The following is a 19,917-nucleotide window of genomic DNA, read 5'->3' as shown; positions in this document are numbered from 1 at the left end:
TTGATGATGGTAATGCTGCAGCGGTCACAAGGAATATATACTTACATATCCTATGAGGCTCTTTAATATTTTTGTAACAATTTTACTAGCATATTTGCATTTGTTTGAAAGAAAACAGTTGCTAAGACTCAAAACAAAGTTACGTCAACTACTAGTGTGAAACTCTTTTTGACCTTTACCATTTTCCTGTAGCTCACTGTGATATTATCATGATTGTGTCTACAATTTAGATATCATGAACCAGGTATGAAGTCTAGCAAGCCAGAAGATATTCAAGTGGATGACAGACTGTGAAAGCAGCTGACACATTTAAATAAGTAAATATAACTGTGGATGATGTAACTTTTTTTTCTTCAAACAGACAAAAAACTCCACAATGTTTTTTTGAGGTGAAGTGAAAATGAGGTGGAAAGTTTGTTATCAGTTCTACAGTAATAAAAGAGTGAGAAAGGACACAGCTGCAGTTTGATTGTCCAACTCTGTATAGTTAGGAGGATTTTGGGGAAAGAAGATAAGAAATTCCTAAAACATGGGTAAGAAATAATGCTATAGAGAAAGAGAAGGAAAAAAAAAAAAAAGGCAAAATCTAGCCACGTCAGTGTCTTAAGGGAGGTCTGGACTGTTCCTCTGGGTTTAAAGGAAGTTTGAAGAAAGAAAGAAAAAGAAGCTAGGCTCAGGGGGGTGTAGGAAGCTGCTGTGTGATCTAAGTGATAGAACAGAAGTGGCAAAAGATGCAACAAAACCTGGAGAAGGCCAGTGAAGCAAGGTGGGGACTGGGCTCTTCTCCCAAGCACCAAGTGACAACACGAGGGGAAATGACCTTGAGTTGTGCTGGTGTGTGTGTTAGGTTGGATATTGGGAGAAATTTCTTTATTGAAAGGGTTATGTGGCATTGGAATAGACTTTCCAAGGAAGCGGTCGAGTCACCATTGCTGGAGGTTTTCAAGAAACATGTAGATGTACAACTTGATCTAGTGGTGGACTTGTCAGTACTAGCTTAAAGGTTGGACTAGATGATCTTGGAGGTCTTTTCCAACCTGAAAGATTCTATGATTGTATTCTATGAAGAGGTTATGTTTCAGAAGCTTGCTGGCAGGTAGATGGTAAGTTGCCAATAAGTTAATTGTATTAATTGATGTACACAGTTTTCTGTTTTTTCTCATGACAAGTGTGTGATTTACTTAAGGTTTGGTCTTTGAAGGTGTGCTAAATGAGGTATGGAGCATCCTGATGGCTAGTCCTTGAGCATCAATGTGTGCAAAAAAAAGCGATTTTTGCCATTCACTTGGAAGTGTCAATTATGAAAAAGGAGGCTAAACAAGAACAGTACATCTCCAGCTTAAGCATTCTGTGAGGCACTGACTAACTTAGAAGCTAAGATTGTACAGATCTCATGGCAGTTCCACATATGCAAGAAGAAAGAAATCAATTGAAAGTATTCTGTGAAAACAGGAGGGGTGGGCAGCATAAAAACTGCGATTGAATGTAGTGATACTGTGAATAAGGAGGTGAAGGGGAAGATAAAAACTGGAAAATGAAATCGAATACCACGGCAATCTTTATAAAGATTTCCTTTACATTCTTTTAATAAAGGAGTTAATCAGCAAAACTTATAAAATGGGGAAAATTGACCTATTGACTGAGGAATAGCGTAGTTTGCCGACTCAGTTTTGTCAGCCCCCAGTAGTTTGTAAAGTCTGAAATTATCTTTTGTTGAAGATATTAAACAGCACTGGTCCCAAGACAAACCCCATTGGTGTCCTAAAAATGACTTACAGGACAGGGAGGTTTGCTGTATCTCTCTACAACAGACCGATGCATTTCATTTTTTAGGCAAGACACTTAGTATATGTTGCTACTTTTGCTTCCCAGATCACCAACATGGAAGTTGACAGAACTGGTGAAGATCATTTGAAAGTCCGCAAAATGAAGAAGAAGATAATGAGGAAACAGGTCAGAGCTCAGCATACGTTGATGAGACATGAGGGCATTGAGTGTGTCTCCCATGCCACACAGGTGATTGACAGTTCTGATTTTGATGGTATGAGAAAATGCTGTTTATATGTGTTCCATCTTCGCATACGCTTTGTCTAAAATGCAGTTCTCCCCAAAAAAAGCACTTCCTGAGATTAAAGGTTTTCTCTCCCTCTTGAGTTCAAAGCAGAAGTGTACTTCATCAGTTTAATGTCTGCAGAGAGGCTTTGAAAATCGTTAGGTAAGGTTGTTTTTTTTTTTTTTGTATCTGAAACAGTAGCTCCTTGAATTGGGGAGGAGAAGACAGCAGCAAGAGAAATGTTACCTTTTTGAAGGAGATGTGCTTTTCTACTCTTTTCTCTATGATTTCTTTTCTTCTCTGGCTTTTAGCTTTTGTATCTTTTTCTTCTATACTTCTCCATCAAGTATAATTTGTCTCATCTGTTAACTCCGTGGTGAAAAAAAAATAGCATGTCTGTCTTAGAAATCTTTTCCACATTGTTTTCTTCACCTAAATTGATTTAGGCTGTGGCACTGTGGGAGTTGAACTGTTTGACTGACTTCCAGTTGTTAAAAAGAGAACTTTCTCTTCACATGCACAAAAGGGGACATGGGGCAGTTCTGCTTCTTTCTTATGACAGTCAATGAACTTTACCATAAGATGCTTTATTTCCTATCCTACCAGCAAACTGCCCATCTGTTTGATCTTTTACTTTTTTTTTTTTTTTTTTTTGCTATAGTAGAGAGTTTCAGGAGATCAGAAGTGGACCAGGCAAATACTGGTGTAGCAGAAGATAAGTGTTGGGAACTTTCAGGTAGAAAGAAGAAATTAAAGAGGGTCTTACTTCCCTCTGTCAGTTGTGGGAAGCTGCTAACTTGGCTTGGAACGTATTGTAGAGCTATACCACTTACTCTAGCTTTGTTCATCTTGATCCTAAAACTTCTTCCCATTCAGATACAGAAATGTATGTATATTTATATATATGCATACAATATATACATTCATATATAAAATGTCCACTGAGTTTGTTTAGTCCATGACTTTGGGCCCCACCTGTCACAACAATCTTTCAGGACAGAAGAGATGGTGTGTGCTGTTGGATTGTTGCATGCTGAAGCCAATTCTGATTCCATCACTGCCGTGCTTGTTGAGTTCTATCAACATTTGTGATTATCTGGGTGACTCTTACTGTGTTACCATGAGTAGTATGACATACAGCAATCACAGTAGTGATGACAGACAGTATTATATAGTAATTAACATCATGCAGCCCAAATCATGGGCTGTTCTTACCCAACATTAAATCCCCTTGAGGTACACATTGGATTTCCCCATTCTTCACTATTACCCACCAAGTGCACAGAGATCTTTGAGCAAAAGCAATCCCACGGATGGGTTTGCCTTTGCCTGAGGCAGGCATAGCCCAGACTGTCTTCCCTAGCGTGTCTTTTACGTGCACTACAGGGACTTTATCCTCTTGTACACTACGTAACAGGTTTGGTTGGGCAGGTCCATCTTAGTTGGCAGATGCTCTAGTGCTGACTAACCAGGTGGCCTTTGCCAAATGTGTATTCCAAAGTCTGAATGTCCCAGCACCCATTGCTTTCAGTGGAGTCTTTAACAGTGCATTATGTCACTCGATTTTCCCAGAGGCTGGTGTATAAGAGGAGGTATGATACACTCACTCAAAACCATGCTCTTTGGCCCAGGTATCTATGAGGTTGTTTCAGAAATAAGTCTCGTTGTCTGATTCAGTTCTTCCTGGGGTGCTACCATCCATGAGTCAGTATAGAGATGGAGCTCTGGCCACTTTTCCTGTTCAGCAGTATTTAAAGCCAGCTGGATGGCCTTTACTTCTGCAAATTGGCTCGATTCACCTTCTCCTTCAGCAGTTTCTGCAACTTGCCTTGTAGGAATCTATAGAGCAGCCTTCCACCTCCAGTGCTTCCCCACGATATGTCAGGACTTACCAGTGAACAAGGCATATTGCTTCTCATTTGCTGATAGCTTATGATGCAGTGGGGCTTCTTCAGCATGTGTCATCTCCTCCTCTGGTGATAATCCAAAATCTTTGCCTTCTGGCCAGTCCATGATCACTTCCCAGATCCCTGGGTGACTGGGGTTTCCTATTCGATCCCATTGTGTGATCAGTGTAATTCACTCACTCCACATAGTGTCAGCTGCATGATGCGTAGAAGGCACCGTTCCTTTGAACATCCAGCTGACCCCAACAGGCCAAAGGGATGTCCCAAGCCATATGACACCATGTTGAGCAACTAATGGGGTGGCTGGCAGGGATTGAGGGGGACTGCTGCTTGGGGAGGAGCTGGGCATTGCTCAGCAGGTGGCGAGGAACTGAGTTGTGTATCTCCTGCTTTGCACAATTTATTACCATTATCGTTATTTCTTTCATTTTCTGTGCTATTAAATGGTCTTTATCGCAGCCCACAAGCATTTACTTTCTTTTCCCCCTCAATTCTCTCCCCCATCCCACTGGCAGGGAGTGTGTGAGTGAGTGTGGTGCTGAGCTGCCTGCTGTGTTAAACCACAACAAACTTGTGCAGAGAGTACAGAAAATGCTTGCAGGCTTTGTGTAATAAGAGTGATTTTACTGAAATTGCCCAGTCATGAGAATGTGAACAATCTCTGTACATGCTGCTGTGGTGTAGTGAAGGTCTTTGTCTGCTTTGTCTGCTTACAGCCAGTGAGAGCACTGGTTTGAGTCTCCTCATTTCCTTTGCACACATGGGCCTCCCCTTTAGTAACGTTCCAGAAAATAATAATTAGTGATACGGTCACCTTTGAAAAATGTCATCGGTATGGACAGCCTGATGTGTTGCTAACGGCAGGTGTTAACAGAGCCACTACAAAAGGCATAATCACAGCAGTATCTCAGGCGTGCTCACTGATTTAAAAAAAAAAAAATCTTTCTTGTTAATAATCTTTCTGTTCAGTTTTAAACATAATTTTATGTCTTTTAGGGAAGTGCAACACTACAATTTGAAACTATTGAATGCTTTGCCAGCTGCTTGCAGAAAAGGTCATAGAGCATTTATAGCATTTAAGGAAAAGATTGTGTGAAAGCTTTCTGGAAAGGTATTGCATCGAGTCAATCTGAGTAAATTGTTGCTAGTTGTTTGGAGTTACAGGGCTCAGTCAAAACTTCAAGACTGCATCCTTATTTGTCCTTAGAAAGGGATTTAAACTTCCATGATTAGACTGAACATCCAGTTACAGCAAATAGCACTCTAGATGTCAAAAAAAACTTAAATCTTTTTAAAAAGATTGTGGATTTGCGAAGTACATGTGTGTGTATATATATATACACACATATATATATGTATATATATTTATAACAGTCCTTTTTAAAGTTCTATATTATTGTTTCTTCTAATATTTAGCAAACCAGCAGTAGTATTACGAACTGCATACTCATTGAGAATTTTGTACATAAATCACAGTGAAGACCTAGAGTAAAGCAGTTAATTGTTTGCAAAGCACATGCAGGACAAGGAGGTGATCTGAGATAGCCAACGTGGCTTCCCCAAGGGTAAATCATGCCTGACCAATCTGGTGGTGTTTTGTGATCATAAAATCACAGAATATCCTGAGTTGGAAGGGACCCATAAGGATCATCAAGTCCAACTCCTGGCACCGCACAGGTCTACCCAGAAGTTTAGACCATGTGACGAAGTGCACAGTCCAATTGCTTTTCAAATTCAGACAGGCTTGGTGCAGTGACTACGTCCCTAGGGAGCCTGTTCCAGTGTGCAACCACCACTCCATCCCATGATGGAGTGACTGTGTCAGTTGACAAGGGAAGACTGAACGATGTCATACCTGGACTTTTGTAAGTCCTTGGACACTGTCCCATGTAACGTCCTGGTCTCCAAATTGGAGAGAGATGGATTTGATGGGTGGAGCATTCAGTGGATAAGGAGTTGACTTGAAGGTTGCACCCAGAGAGTGGTGGTCAATGGCTCTATGTCCAGGAGGAGGCCAGTGACAAGTGGTGTCCCTCAGGGGTCTATTCTGGTACCGGTGCTGTTTAATATCTTTATTACATGGACAATGGGATAAAGTGCACCCTCAGCAAGTTTGCAGATGCCACCAGGCCGAGTGGTGCAGTTGAAGTAAGGGATGCCATCCAAAGGGACCTGGACAAGCTAAAGATATGGGTCCATGTGAAACTAACGAGGTTCAACAAGTCCAAGTGTAAGGTGTTGCACCTGGGTCGGGGCAATTCCAGACATGAGTACAGACTAATGATAGGACAAGGGGTATAGTTTTAAATTATCAGAGGGGAGATTTATCTTAGAGGTTAGGAGGAAGTTCTTCCCTTGAAGGGTGGTGAGGCCCTGGCACAGGCTGCCTGGAGAAGCTGTGGATGCCCCATCCCTGGAGGTGCTCAAGGCCAGGCTGGATGGGGCTTTGGGCAACCTGGTGTGGTGGGAGGTGTCCCTGCCCATGGCAGGGAGGGTTGGAACTAGATGATTTTTAAGGTCCCTTCAAACCCATACTATTCTGATGGTGCTCAAAGTAATCTGTGTTAATTAGAATGGGCCATAAATCCTTTTTGCTTAGAAAAGAAAGAAAGTGGGAATTCTCAGAAAAGAGTGGTGGAGCAGAATTTAATGGTCTGATTATAGAGGCTGCCTTTTTTTTGTGAACCTGGTGTATGGTGTGATTGGGAATATCAGTCACTCTATACTTAGAAAGATTCTTTGGCAAAGAAGAGAAAACTTTCATAAAAACAACAAAGAATCATAGTCTTTGAAGGATTTTTTTCTTGTTTGTTTTTGTTAGCAGTAACTGGGCTCTAGAAAAATTTTATTTTGGAAAACTCCAAAATGATTTTGCAGGTGTCACTTTTTGCATACAGAACACTTCTTACATATGCCAGTTTGAAGCTTAAGTGGTCTTATAATAGCATTTGCAAGCATTTCTACTAGAATTTATGCTAAGACGGGTTGCCGTAGCCTCATATACCTACCAAATTAAAATACAAGTTTTTTGTGTGGAATATGTTAAAAAGTAATCATGGGATTGCTTCGTTTTTCTTGAGAGCTGATTTTTTAGTATTAGATTTAGATCAATCAGCAGTAATCAATAACTTTAAATTTTCTTTTATTTCTCTTCACGTAGAGCCTAGTTATTGCCAATGCCGGCCTAGGTAATGGGATGAGTAGACAACAACTTCTCAAGACAGTAGAAGAATACGGATTGGTGGAAGCACTTCTAATGCCACCAAATAAACCATATTCCTTTGTGAAATATGGGTCAACGGAAGAAGCCAAGAAAGCCTTTGATGCCCTCAATGGAAAAGAATTAATGCTGGGAGACTCCGACCAAAATGTTGTACTGTATTGTAATTTTGTGGAAAAAGGTATTATTTTTGTGCTTATCTATAAACTTGCACACTTCTCTTTGCTTTAACTTCTTAGACAGTAAATATAGATAAAAGCACACAGTATGTTAAGTAGAGAAAGAGAATGAAAGCCAGAATCTAAGATTCAGCACAGAAAATAACTTTTTGTCTGTGTTCCATGATAGGATACTTGAATTTGAACTCTTTTACTTGGAGGCATGAGGAGAAGGGTGGCCTCTTAAGTAGTTTCAAGACCATTCATTGCTGCATTTGAAGGTTTTGTGAATAAGGAGCTAAATTGGTACCCAGGGGATCTCTGAGTACTTCATTGGACTTCTTGTGTGGTGACAGTCTTGTGATCTCTATCTTAGCTCCAAGACTGAACATAGGCAGAATAAAATTTCTGCTTTTTTTCCTTCTTCTCAAACTTTTTTTTATGGCTGCCTATAAGCTATTTCATACAAGATTGGTTCCTCTGTCTATGAGTTCTTATAGTGTCTAGTGAAAAGACTTCTGGGTTTGTATATTCTGCCAGTGAAAAGCTTTTAAAATAAGGACATCAAATTGAAGGCCTGTATACCACAGGCATTTTCTGTTTTTCTAGGTTTTGTGTTATGGCTGTCTGTATTTGGTTACAAATTGATTCCCTAGACATCAAATATCAAAAACTAATAGAAAATAAGAAATCACGTTTTTTCCTGTTAGTGGTAGGTGGAATATTAGAATTACAGTGGCACTCTGCTTTTGAGCTATAAGTAGAGGTAAATCAAAATTGTAGAAAACTAAAATGCTGGTAGAATCCTGAAATGATTGGATTTTTTTTTTTATCATTATTTTGACAGGAAAATCACAGGTGGTTTTGCGTTTGGGTAGTGTGGAGTCCTACGCAGGAACATCTAAAAAGTGCTTTTTGTGATGCAAAACTTGGGCCTTACCCTGTTTCCCTGTGTCAAAAATGAATTACTCATTCACTAAATTAGATACTCCATTGTATCATTACAGCAAATATTCCTACAGCTATAATATATTCCCATACATAGCAATAATCCTCTAGGGAATACCTGGTTTTATTTTCCCTACAGAGTGACAATATTCTCTTTTTCCGTACACCCTAGTTTTCTGGAAGAATGCTGTTCCTACAAACTTGCCTCCAGGCCTCACAGTCATTGAAAAGGTGGTTTCTCCAGAAGAAGAAAGGAGAATGTTGGAAAGTATTGACTGGATAGGAGATGAAGATGCTCAAAATGGTGGGTAAAACCGAAGAAATTCATACCTCCTATGATTTTATGCTGTTATTTCCTCCAGTTTCAGTTTATAAGAAAGTCTGCATGTTGATAAATGTATTGTTTGAAATCATTGTGTATTTGCTTTTGGTATTTTAGAAATTGGGTCTTATATTACAAGTCATGAACTACTTGGGCGAAGTGGTCTGAATTGGTATCTTAATACAGATTTACTTGAATAAGATTGTAGTTGTTTTTGGATGTGGCAATCTTTTCTAAAAAAAAAAAAACCTTATGTCCTACTTAAAAATCTTGCTTCTTTTAAATCAGAAATAAGTTAGTGAAACACGCTTTCTGGATGCTTCTGTGCTTTCATACGAGTTCTGTGGAATCAAGTCTCTTAAAAAACGAATGTCTTGGAATTCACTTCAAGATTTTGATTTTTTTTTTTTTTTCCCCTTGGAACAACACAAATGGCTATATTGACCTTAGTTAACATATAACTTGGTGAAAGTGGAGGATCTTGCTGTATCCCTGGGTTATCAGTCAAATGCTACGCCAGAGGTCAAAGCAAGAATAAAGACGCATTAGGAGTCCAGAAAATTGGTACTCTCTACTTCCTGCATGTACAAAAGCAGGGCCAATTTGACTTGAAACAACAGTGAATGCCTGATGCAGTTACAAAAGGTAACAAGGCAGAAGAATTATGTGCCATGAATAACAAGGGTTGCATAGATTGTTTTAACTGTTAATTAAAGAATGTTTAGGTTTAACAGAGGTCAAATGGAACAGGGAAACGTAGCAATTTGCCTCTACTCTTTTATGCAGTCTAATGTTACTTTAAACTTGTGTCTTTTCACAGCCCAGAAGACTTTAAAGCATAGAAAAGTAAAACATTTTGGATATGAGTTTCGCTATGATAACAACAACGTTGATAAAGACAAACCTTTACCTGGAGGTAAGAACTTCCCTATAAAATAATAATTTGCACTGATATTTGAACCATTATATAAAGTTTTTAATCCTCACTAAGGTATAGATTTGAGATTGTAATAAAAGGAGAATCTTCACTGTATCTTAAGCACACACTGAACCGCGCTTTTGTGAATGGGATCCATTCCAGACTGCTATGAGCATTTGAAGCTTGTTTTCCAGACACTTGTGGCCAGGAGTTACTGCCCTTTGTTGAGGTCAAATCAAATAAGGCTTTGGGGATTATAATTGTCTTTTCTTTAACTGTTATTTTATTTTCCTTTTGTTCCATAAAATAATTTTGTGTTTAAAATCGCATATTAATTTGGGGTTGCAGTGTGTATTGCAACATATATTTATCTTGACGTGCTTGAAGCTCCAAAATTTTCCTTTGGACTGAAAGCAAGCTTGAAAAGGTTTGACTAACTCTCTTATTTGGAGTTGATAGCTGTGAAGTCAGAGCAAATCAAGTGAGTCATCTTATAGTCTTAGATTTAAAAATAGTAAAATAGGGAGGTTAAACTCCTATGAAACCTGAAGGTGTTTAAGGTCATGCATGGGTACTGTGGTGGATGTAGCTTTCAACAGATGGATTCTGGTTACTTTTGGTTCTAGCAGTGAAACTGTATATAATCATAAAAGCATTGATATTTGAGTATTTTCTAGTCTTATAGCTAGTGCTCTTTACGTGTGAGCAGAGAATAAATGGAAATACTTCACTGGGGGAAGACAAAAAATAAAAATCAATAGGTTTGTGAAAGGGCTGCTATTAACATGTTTGTGGGTGTTATATCCAACAGAATAGAAATGATGTCCTCTAATAAAATAGCACACTAAAGATTAGTTGAAGGACTCTTGTTCCTGTTTCAAAAACAGATTGACTTCAGCAGATTTATGTGGTGATATTTAATTCAGTAACAGACTTCTAGGGGGTATTTTTTTTTTTGTTTAGTGAGCTTTCTGCAGAATTTCTGACTTTCTGCATAATATAGTTCTTGTCTGCAGCTTCCTTATTGCAGTGGTTGGTGGAAATTTTGCCCTTGATTTGATATGCTTTTATTCATATAGTGGAAGACTGGTTAGTGTTAGGTCAGAGGTTGGACTAGGTGATCTTGGAGGTCTCTTCCAACCTAGACGATTCCGTGACTATATGCAGGGTTAACACAGTTTGCATGTGTTAGGAGTGGACCTGGCCTGCCTCTAAATGTGATCTTGGAGGAACGGCCTTTCTAATTGTGAGGTGTTACATACACATGGTACTTGCAGATCTGACCAACAATTCTGATGTGTCTTTTAGAACAAATTGATAGTGATTATTATTAAAGATGGCCTTACATATCTGTGAAGCTGTATCTGTGTATTTTGCCCAGTTATTATATTTAATCTAAATGGAAAGGATAAAAATGTAAAAAGCTGTCTTGCTTAAAGTTTTCTTTCTGTAAATAGGTCTTCCTGAAATTTGTAGCTTGTTCTTGGAGAAGTGCTTGAAGCAGGGATATATCAAACATAAACCTGATCAACTGACTGTAAATCAGTATGAACCTGGACAAGGTAATTTTTTTTTTATCTTTCAAAAATGTTGAACTTTTAATTGAAATTCAGAAGAGAGTAGCATTTAATGGGATAGGATTTAAGCATTTACTTAATGTATTTACTTTGTGACCTGAGATGTTTGATATCAAACCTAATGTCTTCATACTGGTTTCTGAACCCAGGAGCTTGTGTTCAGAAGTACAGTTTTTGATAACACTTACAGAAGTTAATGGTGTTCCAGAATGCAAGACCATAACATGGAAACTAAACAAAAAAGGATACAGGAATAAGCAGTTGTATTTGCTTTTGCAATTGTGTACTTCTTCATTGCTTCCCCAAGCTTTACTTTCTCCCTGATGTGCATAGTCTCCAGAAAACAGCTCTTGCTGCTACTACATGGTATAGTGTTAGTAGGCTCTTAAGTATGCTGCAAGAAGTGTTCTCTTATCTGGGGAATAAGAAATTACTCAATTTCTGTAATCTTTCCCAGACTGGAGAGAAATTTGCTTCTCATCACACCTCTAGGGAATAAATCATGTGCTGTGCTTTTTGCTAAGGTCAGTCATCAAGGCTAACTATCTGGCATCCTCTAGAGTGGATATCTAATTTGTCCTTAGGAATGAAGGACAACAGCTTTTCTTTCAGAATCAATGTCTGACAGCTAATTTAGTGTGTGCCAAACAGGAGTCTGAGAAGCTGATTGCATTTGTTTATGTATCTGCCGATCTGTTAAATTGTTACAGTCATGTACTCCTGGCAGGGACCTCAGGAGATTAGCAGGGATTGTAGATTTCTATCAAGAACAGAAGCAGTTTTTAAAAAACAAACCAAGATAAAGCAATACCCTTTCTGGAGTGCAAATTGTTAGGATATAAATGAACATAGAGTGCAGCCAGATTAATGCCTTTAGTACCTGTGTTATGAGCCAGATTCTGTCACTGGACACTAAACTTGAGATTTTTAAAAAGTGAATGATGACTAAGCTGTATCTAAACTGTAGGGGTCACGTTGAAGATACATTAAATGAATTCATTTTTGAAAGCACTTTTTTCATTCAGGATCTTAATAATGTTTTAAGTTTTGGATTTATACTTGAAAGTAACCACCCACGCTTGAATGCTTAGGTGACTGTTTCTTACTATGTGCTGCGTAGGTGGAGCGTAAACGGCAGGAAGGTCAGCGTGGTCTTGGTTGAATTGTTTGGGTGATGCAGAACTGTCCTCTTGTTGCACAGTGAATTATGCTGCCTTTAGTGGGCATCTGAAAGAAGAGTTTCAGTGCTTCATACAGAAGAAAATTTATGAACAAACACAAGCAGATATGTGTCCTTGCTTTTCAAGTCTGGCTGATTTTCTATTAGACTAAATGTTGGCCTCCATAAAACAAGAGTATTGCTTTCACTGAAATGAATGAAATTCAGGTTATTTATATCTGGAGGTAAAATCTGGTGTAGAATGATGTTTTGTAGAGCTGACTGACAGTGTTAGGAAAAAATGTTTTCAACTAAGAAATTTGATTGTGTTAAAATATGTGGCATGGGCTGCAGGGAATGGCAGTTTCTTTAATAGAAAGAAAGAAATCGCTGTCCTTTTGGAAATTCTCAGATACATGTGGTTACTCATACACACCCCAGAAAGAATTACTACCTAGGGGTTAGCCCAGCAGCGGTGTGTAGATTTTTCTTGAGAACTCCAAAGCGGAGGGGCAGGGTTTGACCTTGACAGTATCTGTTTGTAGTAGTAGGTCCTAATTCTGAAGCTGAAACCCTTTGCGCCTTCATTTGCTTAGCAACACAAGGGGTATTTGGGGTGATTCCTTCCTGGGGAAGAGTTTGAGGGAGAAATGCATGATCATAGACGAGCTAAGGCCCAAAGACGCCCAGCATAATGTAACTGTTAGTTTTAAGCCAAGAGGAGAGCATAATGATCTCAGGTGCTTGCTGCAGCAAGGTGACCAGTAGGAGTCTTCAGTGGGTGAGTGAGGCCTTTGGGTGCTCTGAACTGTCTTCTAGGTATTTCCATTGATTATAGAGAACACTTAGGTTAGCTGTGTGGTTAATATCTAATCTGGGCATGTAAATCCGATGGGCTGATCCTGTCCTGAATTGTTTTGGAAGGCTCCTTTATAAATTTTGTTTGTTCAGCCCATTCGAAGAGGACATCCATGTAAATAGAGTTTGCTTGAAGAGATACCCCTCTGTTATTATAACAACTTTTTTTCCTTTTGTGCGCAGGAATTCCTCCTCATATTGATACACATTCTGCTTTTGAGGATGAAATAATCTCTCTCAGTTTAGGAGCTGAGGTAAACTTATCTCTGTATATATTTTGATGATGCTTTACTGAGAAGTTTCATTTTTATATTGTTTAATACAATTTAATTTGTTTTTGCATAATGTCTATTCACACTCATCTGAGTTCAATCTCAAGCATGCAAGGTAATGTGATATGCCAATTAAATAAGCAACTGCAATGAGATGTTGTCACTGGATGATTTGCCAGTGATATCCTGTTTTTAAATCTTAGCATCCAGTGCTGCATTGACCTTCCTTCATTTTGTATTCATCTTAGGGAGTATATACCCTGTTTATGTTTCTACTTCCATTTTTTCCTGTGCCATCCCCTGTTCCCTCTGGTCTGCAATATTTATATTCAGTGTGTTTACAGTAAGGTAATGTAAATGGGCAGACCTGTAGAGGGTCTGGTCAAAGTCTGAACCCTACTCAGCTAGTCATGATGCATGCAGAGGTAGGCCCTGATCTCAAGAGCTTCCAACATGTGCAGGTGGTGCAGGCAAAGAGTAGGAAGGGAAGTGTAAGAACAGTGAAGTGGAAAGAAGCTATACGATGTCCCAGTAGTAGGGCTGAGAACAGTCTGTATCATCTAATCCTCTAGTTAGTGGCCATACTTCTACTCTATTGAAATTCATGTGCTGCACCTGTGCCACCCTGTTTCACAAATTTAGTGGTACCTACTCTACCTTAAGCACTACTGCAGCGAGTCTTTTCTAGTTGGCCATTGCACCTTCTTATGTTTTCCTGAGGGTGTTCATATTCTAGACATAGCTGCATGGCCTATTTCCATTAAGACCTTGTGTTTTTTGTTACAGGGAAGGTATATATTGCTGTGTGTTCCCATGGCACTGGATAACTAGAAGTTTAACAGTGTTAAGAACAAAAGGTCATTGCAGTGGGTATTAGAGGTTTGATTTTGTTGTTAGTGTTTTTTGTTGCTGTTTTGATTTTTTTTTTTTTTTTCTCTGTTGAAAAGCTGCAAACCCTGTGTGAGGACAATCTGATCTGCTGCTTTGTTCTGGCAGTGGTGTGTAGAGGACACAGATGTGTGCATATATATGTGTGCATATAGAGTTAGATGTACCTGCATACCAATAGACAGTGTCCTTCTGTTATGAAACAGCAACTTTGATTGTTTCTCTTGGTTTGTCTTACTCTTTAGGCAGAGGGAGGACCATGGCTATTATGAGCACTGACATTCTTTGCATCTTTAATCTGGGTTCTTGCACCGACTTTTAAAAAAACGTTCAAGAAAAAAAAATGGATGTGTTACTTCTGGGACTAGGGGTGAGTCTGAGGAAGAGTAACCTTCCCAATATTGTGTGTGGCAGTGGCACTTCTGTGTTCTTGATGCCCTGAAAGGGAAGTGTCAGTGTCAGCGTTGTCCTCTCAGACAGGTTATGGATGCATTTGTTAATCTAAGCCATGAAAACATTAAGAAAAGCATCAGATTAGAGTAGGAAAGTCTAAAATTAGGTGTGATGGTGTTGCAAACAGTGTCAGTAGTCTTCACTCATTTTGTTTTGGTGTGGCAGTGTGGCCACACTTCTTGTGGCAGTGTGTTCTGATCTGTGCAATGGCAGTGGTATCTTTTAACAGTGTCAGCACCTCCATGCTAGATAGTACCTGAGAACATCCATTTCTTCATGCAATTTCTCTAGAGAAAGAGCTGTAATTGATCTTCTGTGCAATTTATCAATCCTAAGTTTAATTTTCTAATACATGCTGAGTATGTAGAGCAGCACAGCAGCAATAGATAGATGACCCTGCCTTACATCTAATCCTATGTTGACCTTGTGAGTGAAAACGTTACTTTAGTTTTCTTTATAAAACCTATATTGGTGCTGCTGTAATTTCACATCCTTTTCTGCCTCACTCTGCAGCCCCAGGCTTTCTTACCTTTTTCATTTCAATTAAAAGGCTGACTCTCACTTGGATGCTCTCTTACTTCATCAATAAGGCACCATAGGCAGTGCATTTCCAGATGATTATATTACAACGTAGCTTTGTGATGGTCTCAAACAGATGGCCAAAAGCAGAGTGATTTTAATCACCTGAGAAATACAAACCTTTCTGTGAAGAGGACTGCCTGGAGGATTATGGTGCTGTTAAAAATTGGAATGTATATAATTCAATCAGGGAAACAGCTAGACTTTGGCCGCTTATAGATATTTCAGACACAGACATTGGGAGCTAACAGACTGTGTCCAAGTTTCAGTGCCTTTTCCTAATGGGCTATCAATGAACTTTTCAGATTCAGTCAATCAAAGCACGCATGCAGTAAAACAAGCCAGTGGCACAGAAAATGCTGCTTTATTTGATGCCTTTGCTTTCTGGTACTTTTATAACTTTTTATTTCTTTAATACATTTTTGTGTACTTACTGCAACTGCTGTTTACATTTTAAAATCAGATAAAAATGTAATACGTGAGTTGTTTCAGGAGTTTCTCAAAGCCTGCAACTCTATTCCCATCACAATTCATAAAATGTATACGCTCTGATAATAAGTAATTGGAGTAGCATTTACGTCAGCAAATCCTGACTCTTGTGTTTTCTCTGTTCCTCTCCTTGTAGTGTGACTTTATGGTTTTTTTCACTGGAATAAGTTAGGCTGCAACCTACTGGAAAAAAAAAAAACAAAACATAAAGCCTTATGTCTAGTCTTTTCTGTGTTCTTCTCCAAAGGAAATGCACACGTTTAAATAGGGAGTGTCATAAAGAAAAAATCTTGCAGCCCAACTAGTTGTGTAACCTTTTTCTGAAGTTGGCTAACCAAACACTTCAGAAGAAAAAAAAAAAAGAAATCAGAAAGCCTCATAATTCTTGTGTTAAGTCATGAAAGAACTTTTCTCCCATTGTTTGTATGCTTGTCCTTCAAGGATCTGAGTTAGGCAGCTTCTAGTAACTAGTAATTGAAATAAATGCCTTGGCATATGAAAAGGGAGTTTGAGGCAGACCAGTGGACTAAACATGAGTGCCTTCCTAGCCTACTGCCTTAGTAATCAGCAGCATAGGTTTACAGACTTCATGTGGTATCTTCACAGAATTGTTTAGGTTAGAAGGGGCCCTCCTGAGTTTTAGTCCAAGCCCTGCTCAAGCTAGGTCAGCTAAAGCAGGTTGTCAGACTGCATTTAGCCTGTCTCTGCAGATAGAGGCTCCAAAACTGTCCCTGAGCATCCTGTGTTTGACCTCTGAGTTAAAAATAAATAAATAAATTAAAAAAAAAATTAAAAAAACACTTTATTATTATTTTTTTTATGTTCACATGGAATTTCATGGGTTTTAGTTTGTGCCCATTCTCTCTTGTCTTGCCCATGGGCACTACTGAGAAGAGTTGGGTTCCCTCTTCTTCATTCCCTCCCATCAGGTATTTATACACATAGATAAGATCTCCCCTGAAGCTTCTCCAAGCTGAACAGTCCTTGCTCTTTCAGCTTTTCACATGAAAGATGCTCCTTCATCATCTTTGCGGCCCTGTGCTGGATTTGTTCAGTAAGTCTCTGCGTTTCTCATATGGGGGAGCCCAGTTTGTTCCCAGTACTGGAAACAGTACTCCGAATGCATCCTCACCACTGCTGAGCAGAGAAGAAGGATCACCTCCCTTGAACTCCTGGCAGTGACCTTCCTTATACAACCCAGGAGGCTGTTGGCCTTTTTGGCCACAAGAGTGCATTGCTGGCTCACGGTCAAGTTCATCAGGACCCCAATATCCTTTTTGGCTGAGCTGCTTTCTAGCTGACCAGTTTCCAAAATGTGATGGTGCCTGGGCTTATTTCTGACCAGGTGCAAGACTTGGCCCTTCCCTTTGTTGGGCTTTATGAGGTTCCTGTCTGTCCCATTCGCTCTCTATAGGTACCTCAAGGGAGGCTGTAGCGAGGTGGGGGTTGGTCTGTTCTCCCACGTGCCTGGTGACAGGACGAGGGGGAATGGGCTTAAGTTGAGCCAGGGGAGTTTTAGGTTAGATGTTAGGAAGAACTTCTTCACTGAAAGGGTTGTGAGGCATTGGAACAGGCTGCCCAGGGAAGTGGTGGAGTCACCATCCCTGGAGGTCTTCAAAAGACGTTTAGATGTAGAGCTTAGGGATATGGTTTAGTGGGAATTGTTAGCATTAGGTCAGAGGTTGGACTTGATGATCTTGAGGTCTCTTCCAACCTAGAAATTCTGTGATTCTGTGATTCTCTAGCCTAAGTCCTCCTTATAGTCCTCCTGAGTGGCCCACCCTAATAAAAAAAGAACACTGGAACAGGCTGCCCAGGGAAGTGGTGGAGTCACCATCCCTGGAAGTCTTCAAAAGACGTTTAGATGTAAAGCTTAGGGATATGGTTTAGTGGAGGACTGTTAGCGTTAGGTTGGAGGTTGGACTCGATGACCTTGAGGTCTCTTCCAACCTAGGAAATTCTGTGATTCTGTGATTCTGTGAAGTCCTTCTGAATGGCAGCACTGGTGTATTGGTCAGTCTGCCAGTTTTGTATTGTCTGGAAACTTGCTGGGGGGCACAGTCCCATCGTCCAGGTCATTAATGAAGACGTTAAACAGTGCTAGCCCCAGTATTGACCCCTAGAGGACACCACCACTGACATGTCTCCTACTTCCCTTAGTGCCACTGCCACCGTCAGTGCTACCTTGCAGTCTGAAACACTACTGAAATCAGTTTTTTCCTCTGCAGAATGAGTTTATCCAGCAAGAAAGCACTTTGTACTATTCTGTTAGGGGAATCATTGTAAGTCTGATTTGTTTCTGCAAAATTCATTTATGTTGAAGAAGGAATAGTTGTTGGCATTAGAATGTACTTTTAAAAATACGAACAATCTGGAGAAGGGGGTGATTCTTCACAACACTGCGTTTGTAGTATAGCAGATAACCTCCAGCAATCCAAGTTATTAAACTTCCATGAAATGAGGCAGAAATGGAGGTGTGAGATTCTCATTCCCATCTTAGTCGCATGGAACAACTTGGTCTATCAAGAGGCGCAGTGAAACCAAGGGGCTCAATTTTGTTCTAGTTGCTGCAGTATGTTGTGCTTTATGGAGTTTACAAGGCATTAAATGATTTGAAGGAGAAAATGTCACTATTACTTTGGGCTTCTGTCTATCTTATACAAACCACTATACAGTTTGAAGGCAAAGCAGTGAGATGTGATGTGTCTTGTCCCACAGTATTCCAGAAAAGGTGAGAGTGTCAGGACAGGGTAATCACTTCTTGGGTTTTGATCTATTTCTTTGGCATCTCCTGGGGAACTGCAGAATGAAGTGAGACTTCCAGAATGTTCTATGGGCTTCTAATGACATTTTATAAACTATCACGTTCACCCTTTTTTATATGAGCTGATTTCCAAAAAATATTAATAAATGTCAGTTTTGATGTTAGGATATTGGATATAGTTTTCTTCAATTCAGAAGTTGCCACAGTGGGTAAAGAAAGGTAGTTGGGTAAAATCAGTCTGAAGTGATTTTATTAAGTTTAATGGTAAACCATATATCCTTGTGTCTTTGAATCTGAAGAGAGTGCTACAAAGCAGGGAATAGTCCTTTCTGGTAAGAATTTTCTATATTGATTTGATTTGGGTGTTATTTTCAGTGCTTCCATTTGGTGTCTCTAAAGGTACGTAACTTCACAATATTTCATCTTAGGAGCCTGGCCAAGTTTGCAGCTGCCTTGAAAAAATCCTAGTCAAAACCCATGTCAAATTTCCCTTTGAAGGCTTGCAACAGGAGCTCGATCAATATTGAGATCTCTGTTTTTCTGTCTTTCCTAATTTGCCATTTAACATGCTGTTATGTAAACCCTGATTCATCGGAGTTTTAGAAATACAGAGGTAATGTTTCTGTGAAAGTGCCACTGTGAGAGCCTCAAACTCAGAAAGGAATTTTCCCTTCCTGGCTGCAGATCTCACCCCCAGTCAATAGCAGGTGATAACACTGCACTCCCTCTTCCTATCAGCCCTGCCTCATTCTCTTGGAGGCCGCAGGGGACTACCCCCATGCCAGAGGGTGAAGCCAGTTGTAGTCTTCCTGAGGGGTGTCTTATGTTGGCACTGTGCTCTAATTTTGGTGTTCTGTTCTTTTTTTCCCTAATATCTGTCCCTGATATGAAAATCACAGGCTTGTCATTCTCTTTTCCTTAGCTTTTGCTTTTGCCCCTTGAGTGCCTTACTCTACTTCCAGTCCCTGTGCCTTGTCCCAGCAGAAAACTGACATCACCAAGGAGAACTGCTCTGATGCCCTGCTGAGGCTCCTAACTTCTGTGAAAGGGAAGCCTCAGGGTTTCGAGGCAGACATATGGCTCAAGGTTAAACAGTGAGGCTGAGGGCGTGGATCATCCCTGTCTTCTGTTTGACTTCTGTTCATCTGAACACACATCCATCATGCCCTAGCCTGCAGATATTAAGGGCCTTGATCTGTAAAGAAAAGTCATGACTCTCTTAAGCCTTGAAAACAGAGTGATATTACAAAGAAGTACTCCACTAGATCTTTTGAAATATGAATGACCAGTGGTAGTCATAGAACTGATAGAATGAGGTGCCCTGCTATTACTCTTCTCCCAGGCTGGGAAT

The 19,917-nt window shown here is 39.7% G+C and overlaps 1 protein-coding gene across 9 annotated transcripts in view; it reads left to right on the top strand.

Moving 5' to 3' along the window:
• ALKBH8 (alkB homolog 8, tRNA methyltransferase) overlaps positions 1-19,917 on the top strand; it is a 57,925-nt gene that overhangs the window by 11,395 nt on the left and 26,613 nt on the right. For 5 of the 9 annotated variants that reach the window (XM_084507041.1, XM_084507038.1, XM_084507043.1 and 2 more), the window contains exons 2-7: positions 1,873-2,016; positions 7,121-7,361; positions 8,459-8,590; positions 9,429-9,524; positions 10,985-11,089; positions 13,305-13,375. In XM_084507041.1, coding sequence (XP_084363167.1) covers positions 1,882-2,016; positions 7,121-7,361; positions 8,459-8,590; positions 9,429-9,524; positions 10,985-11,089; positions 13,305-13,375 — 780 coding nt within the window. In that variant the 5' untranslated portion in view covers positions 1,873-1,881. Of the gene's footprint in view, positions 1-294; positions 318-1,872; positions 2,017-4,956; positions 5,072-7,120; positions 7,362-8,458; positions 8,591-9,428; positions 9,525-10,984; positions 11,090-13,304; positions 13,376-19,917 lie in introns of those variants that run through there. The other 4 variants (XM_084507045.1, XM_084507044.1, XM_084507040.1 and 1 more) reach the window with 3 other exon arrangements.

Source organism: Aythya ferina (assembly GCF_964211825.1).
Source record: "Aythya ferina genome assembly, chromosome: 1".
Classification (NCBI taxonomy): domain Eukaryota; kingdom Metazoa; phylum Chordata; class Aves; order Anseriformes; family Anatidae; genus Aythya; species Aythya ferina.
Note: the sequence above shows the minus strand (reverse complement) of the source record. Positions and strands in the feature narration are given on the sequence as shown.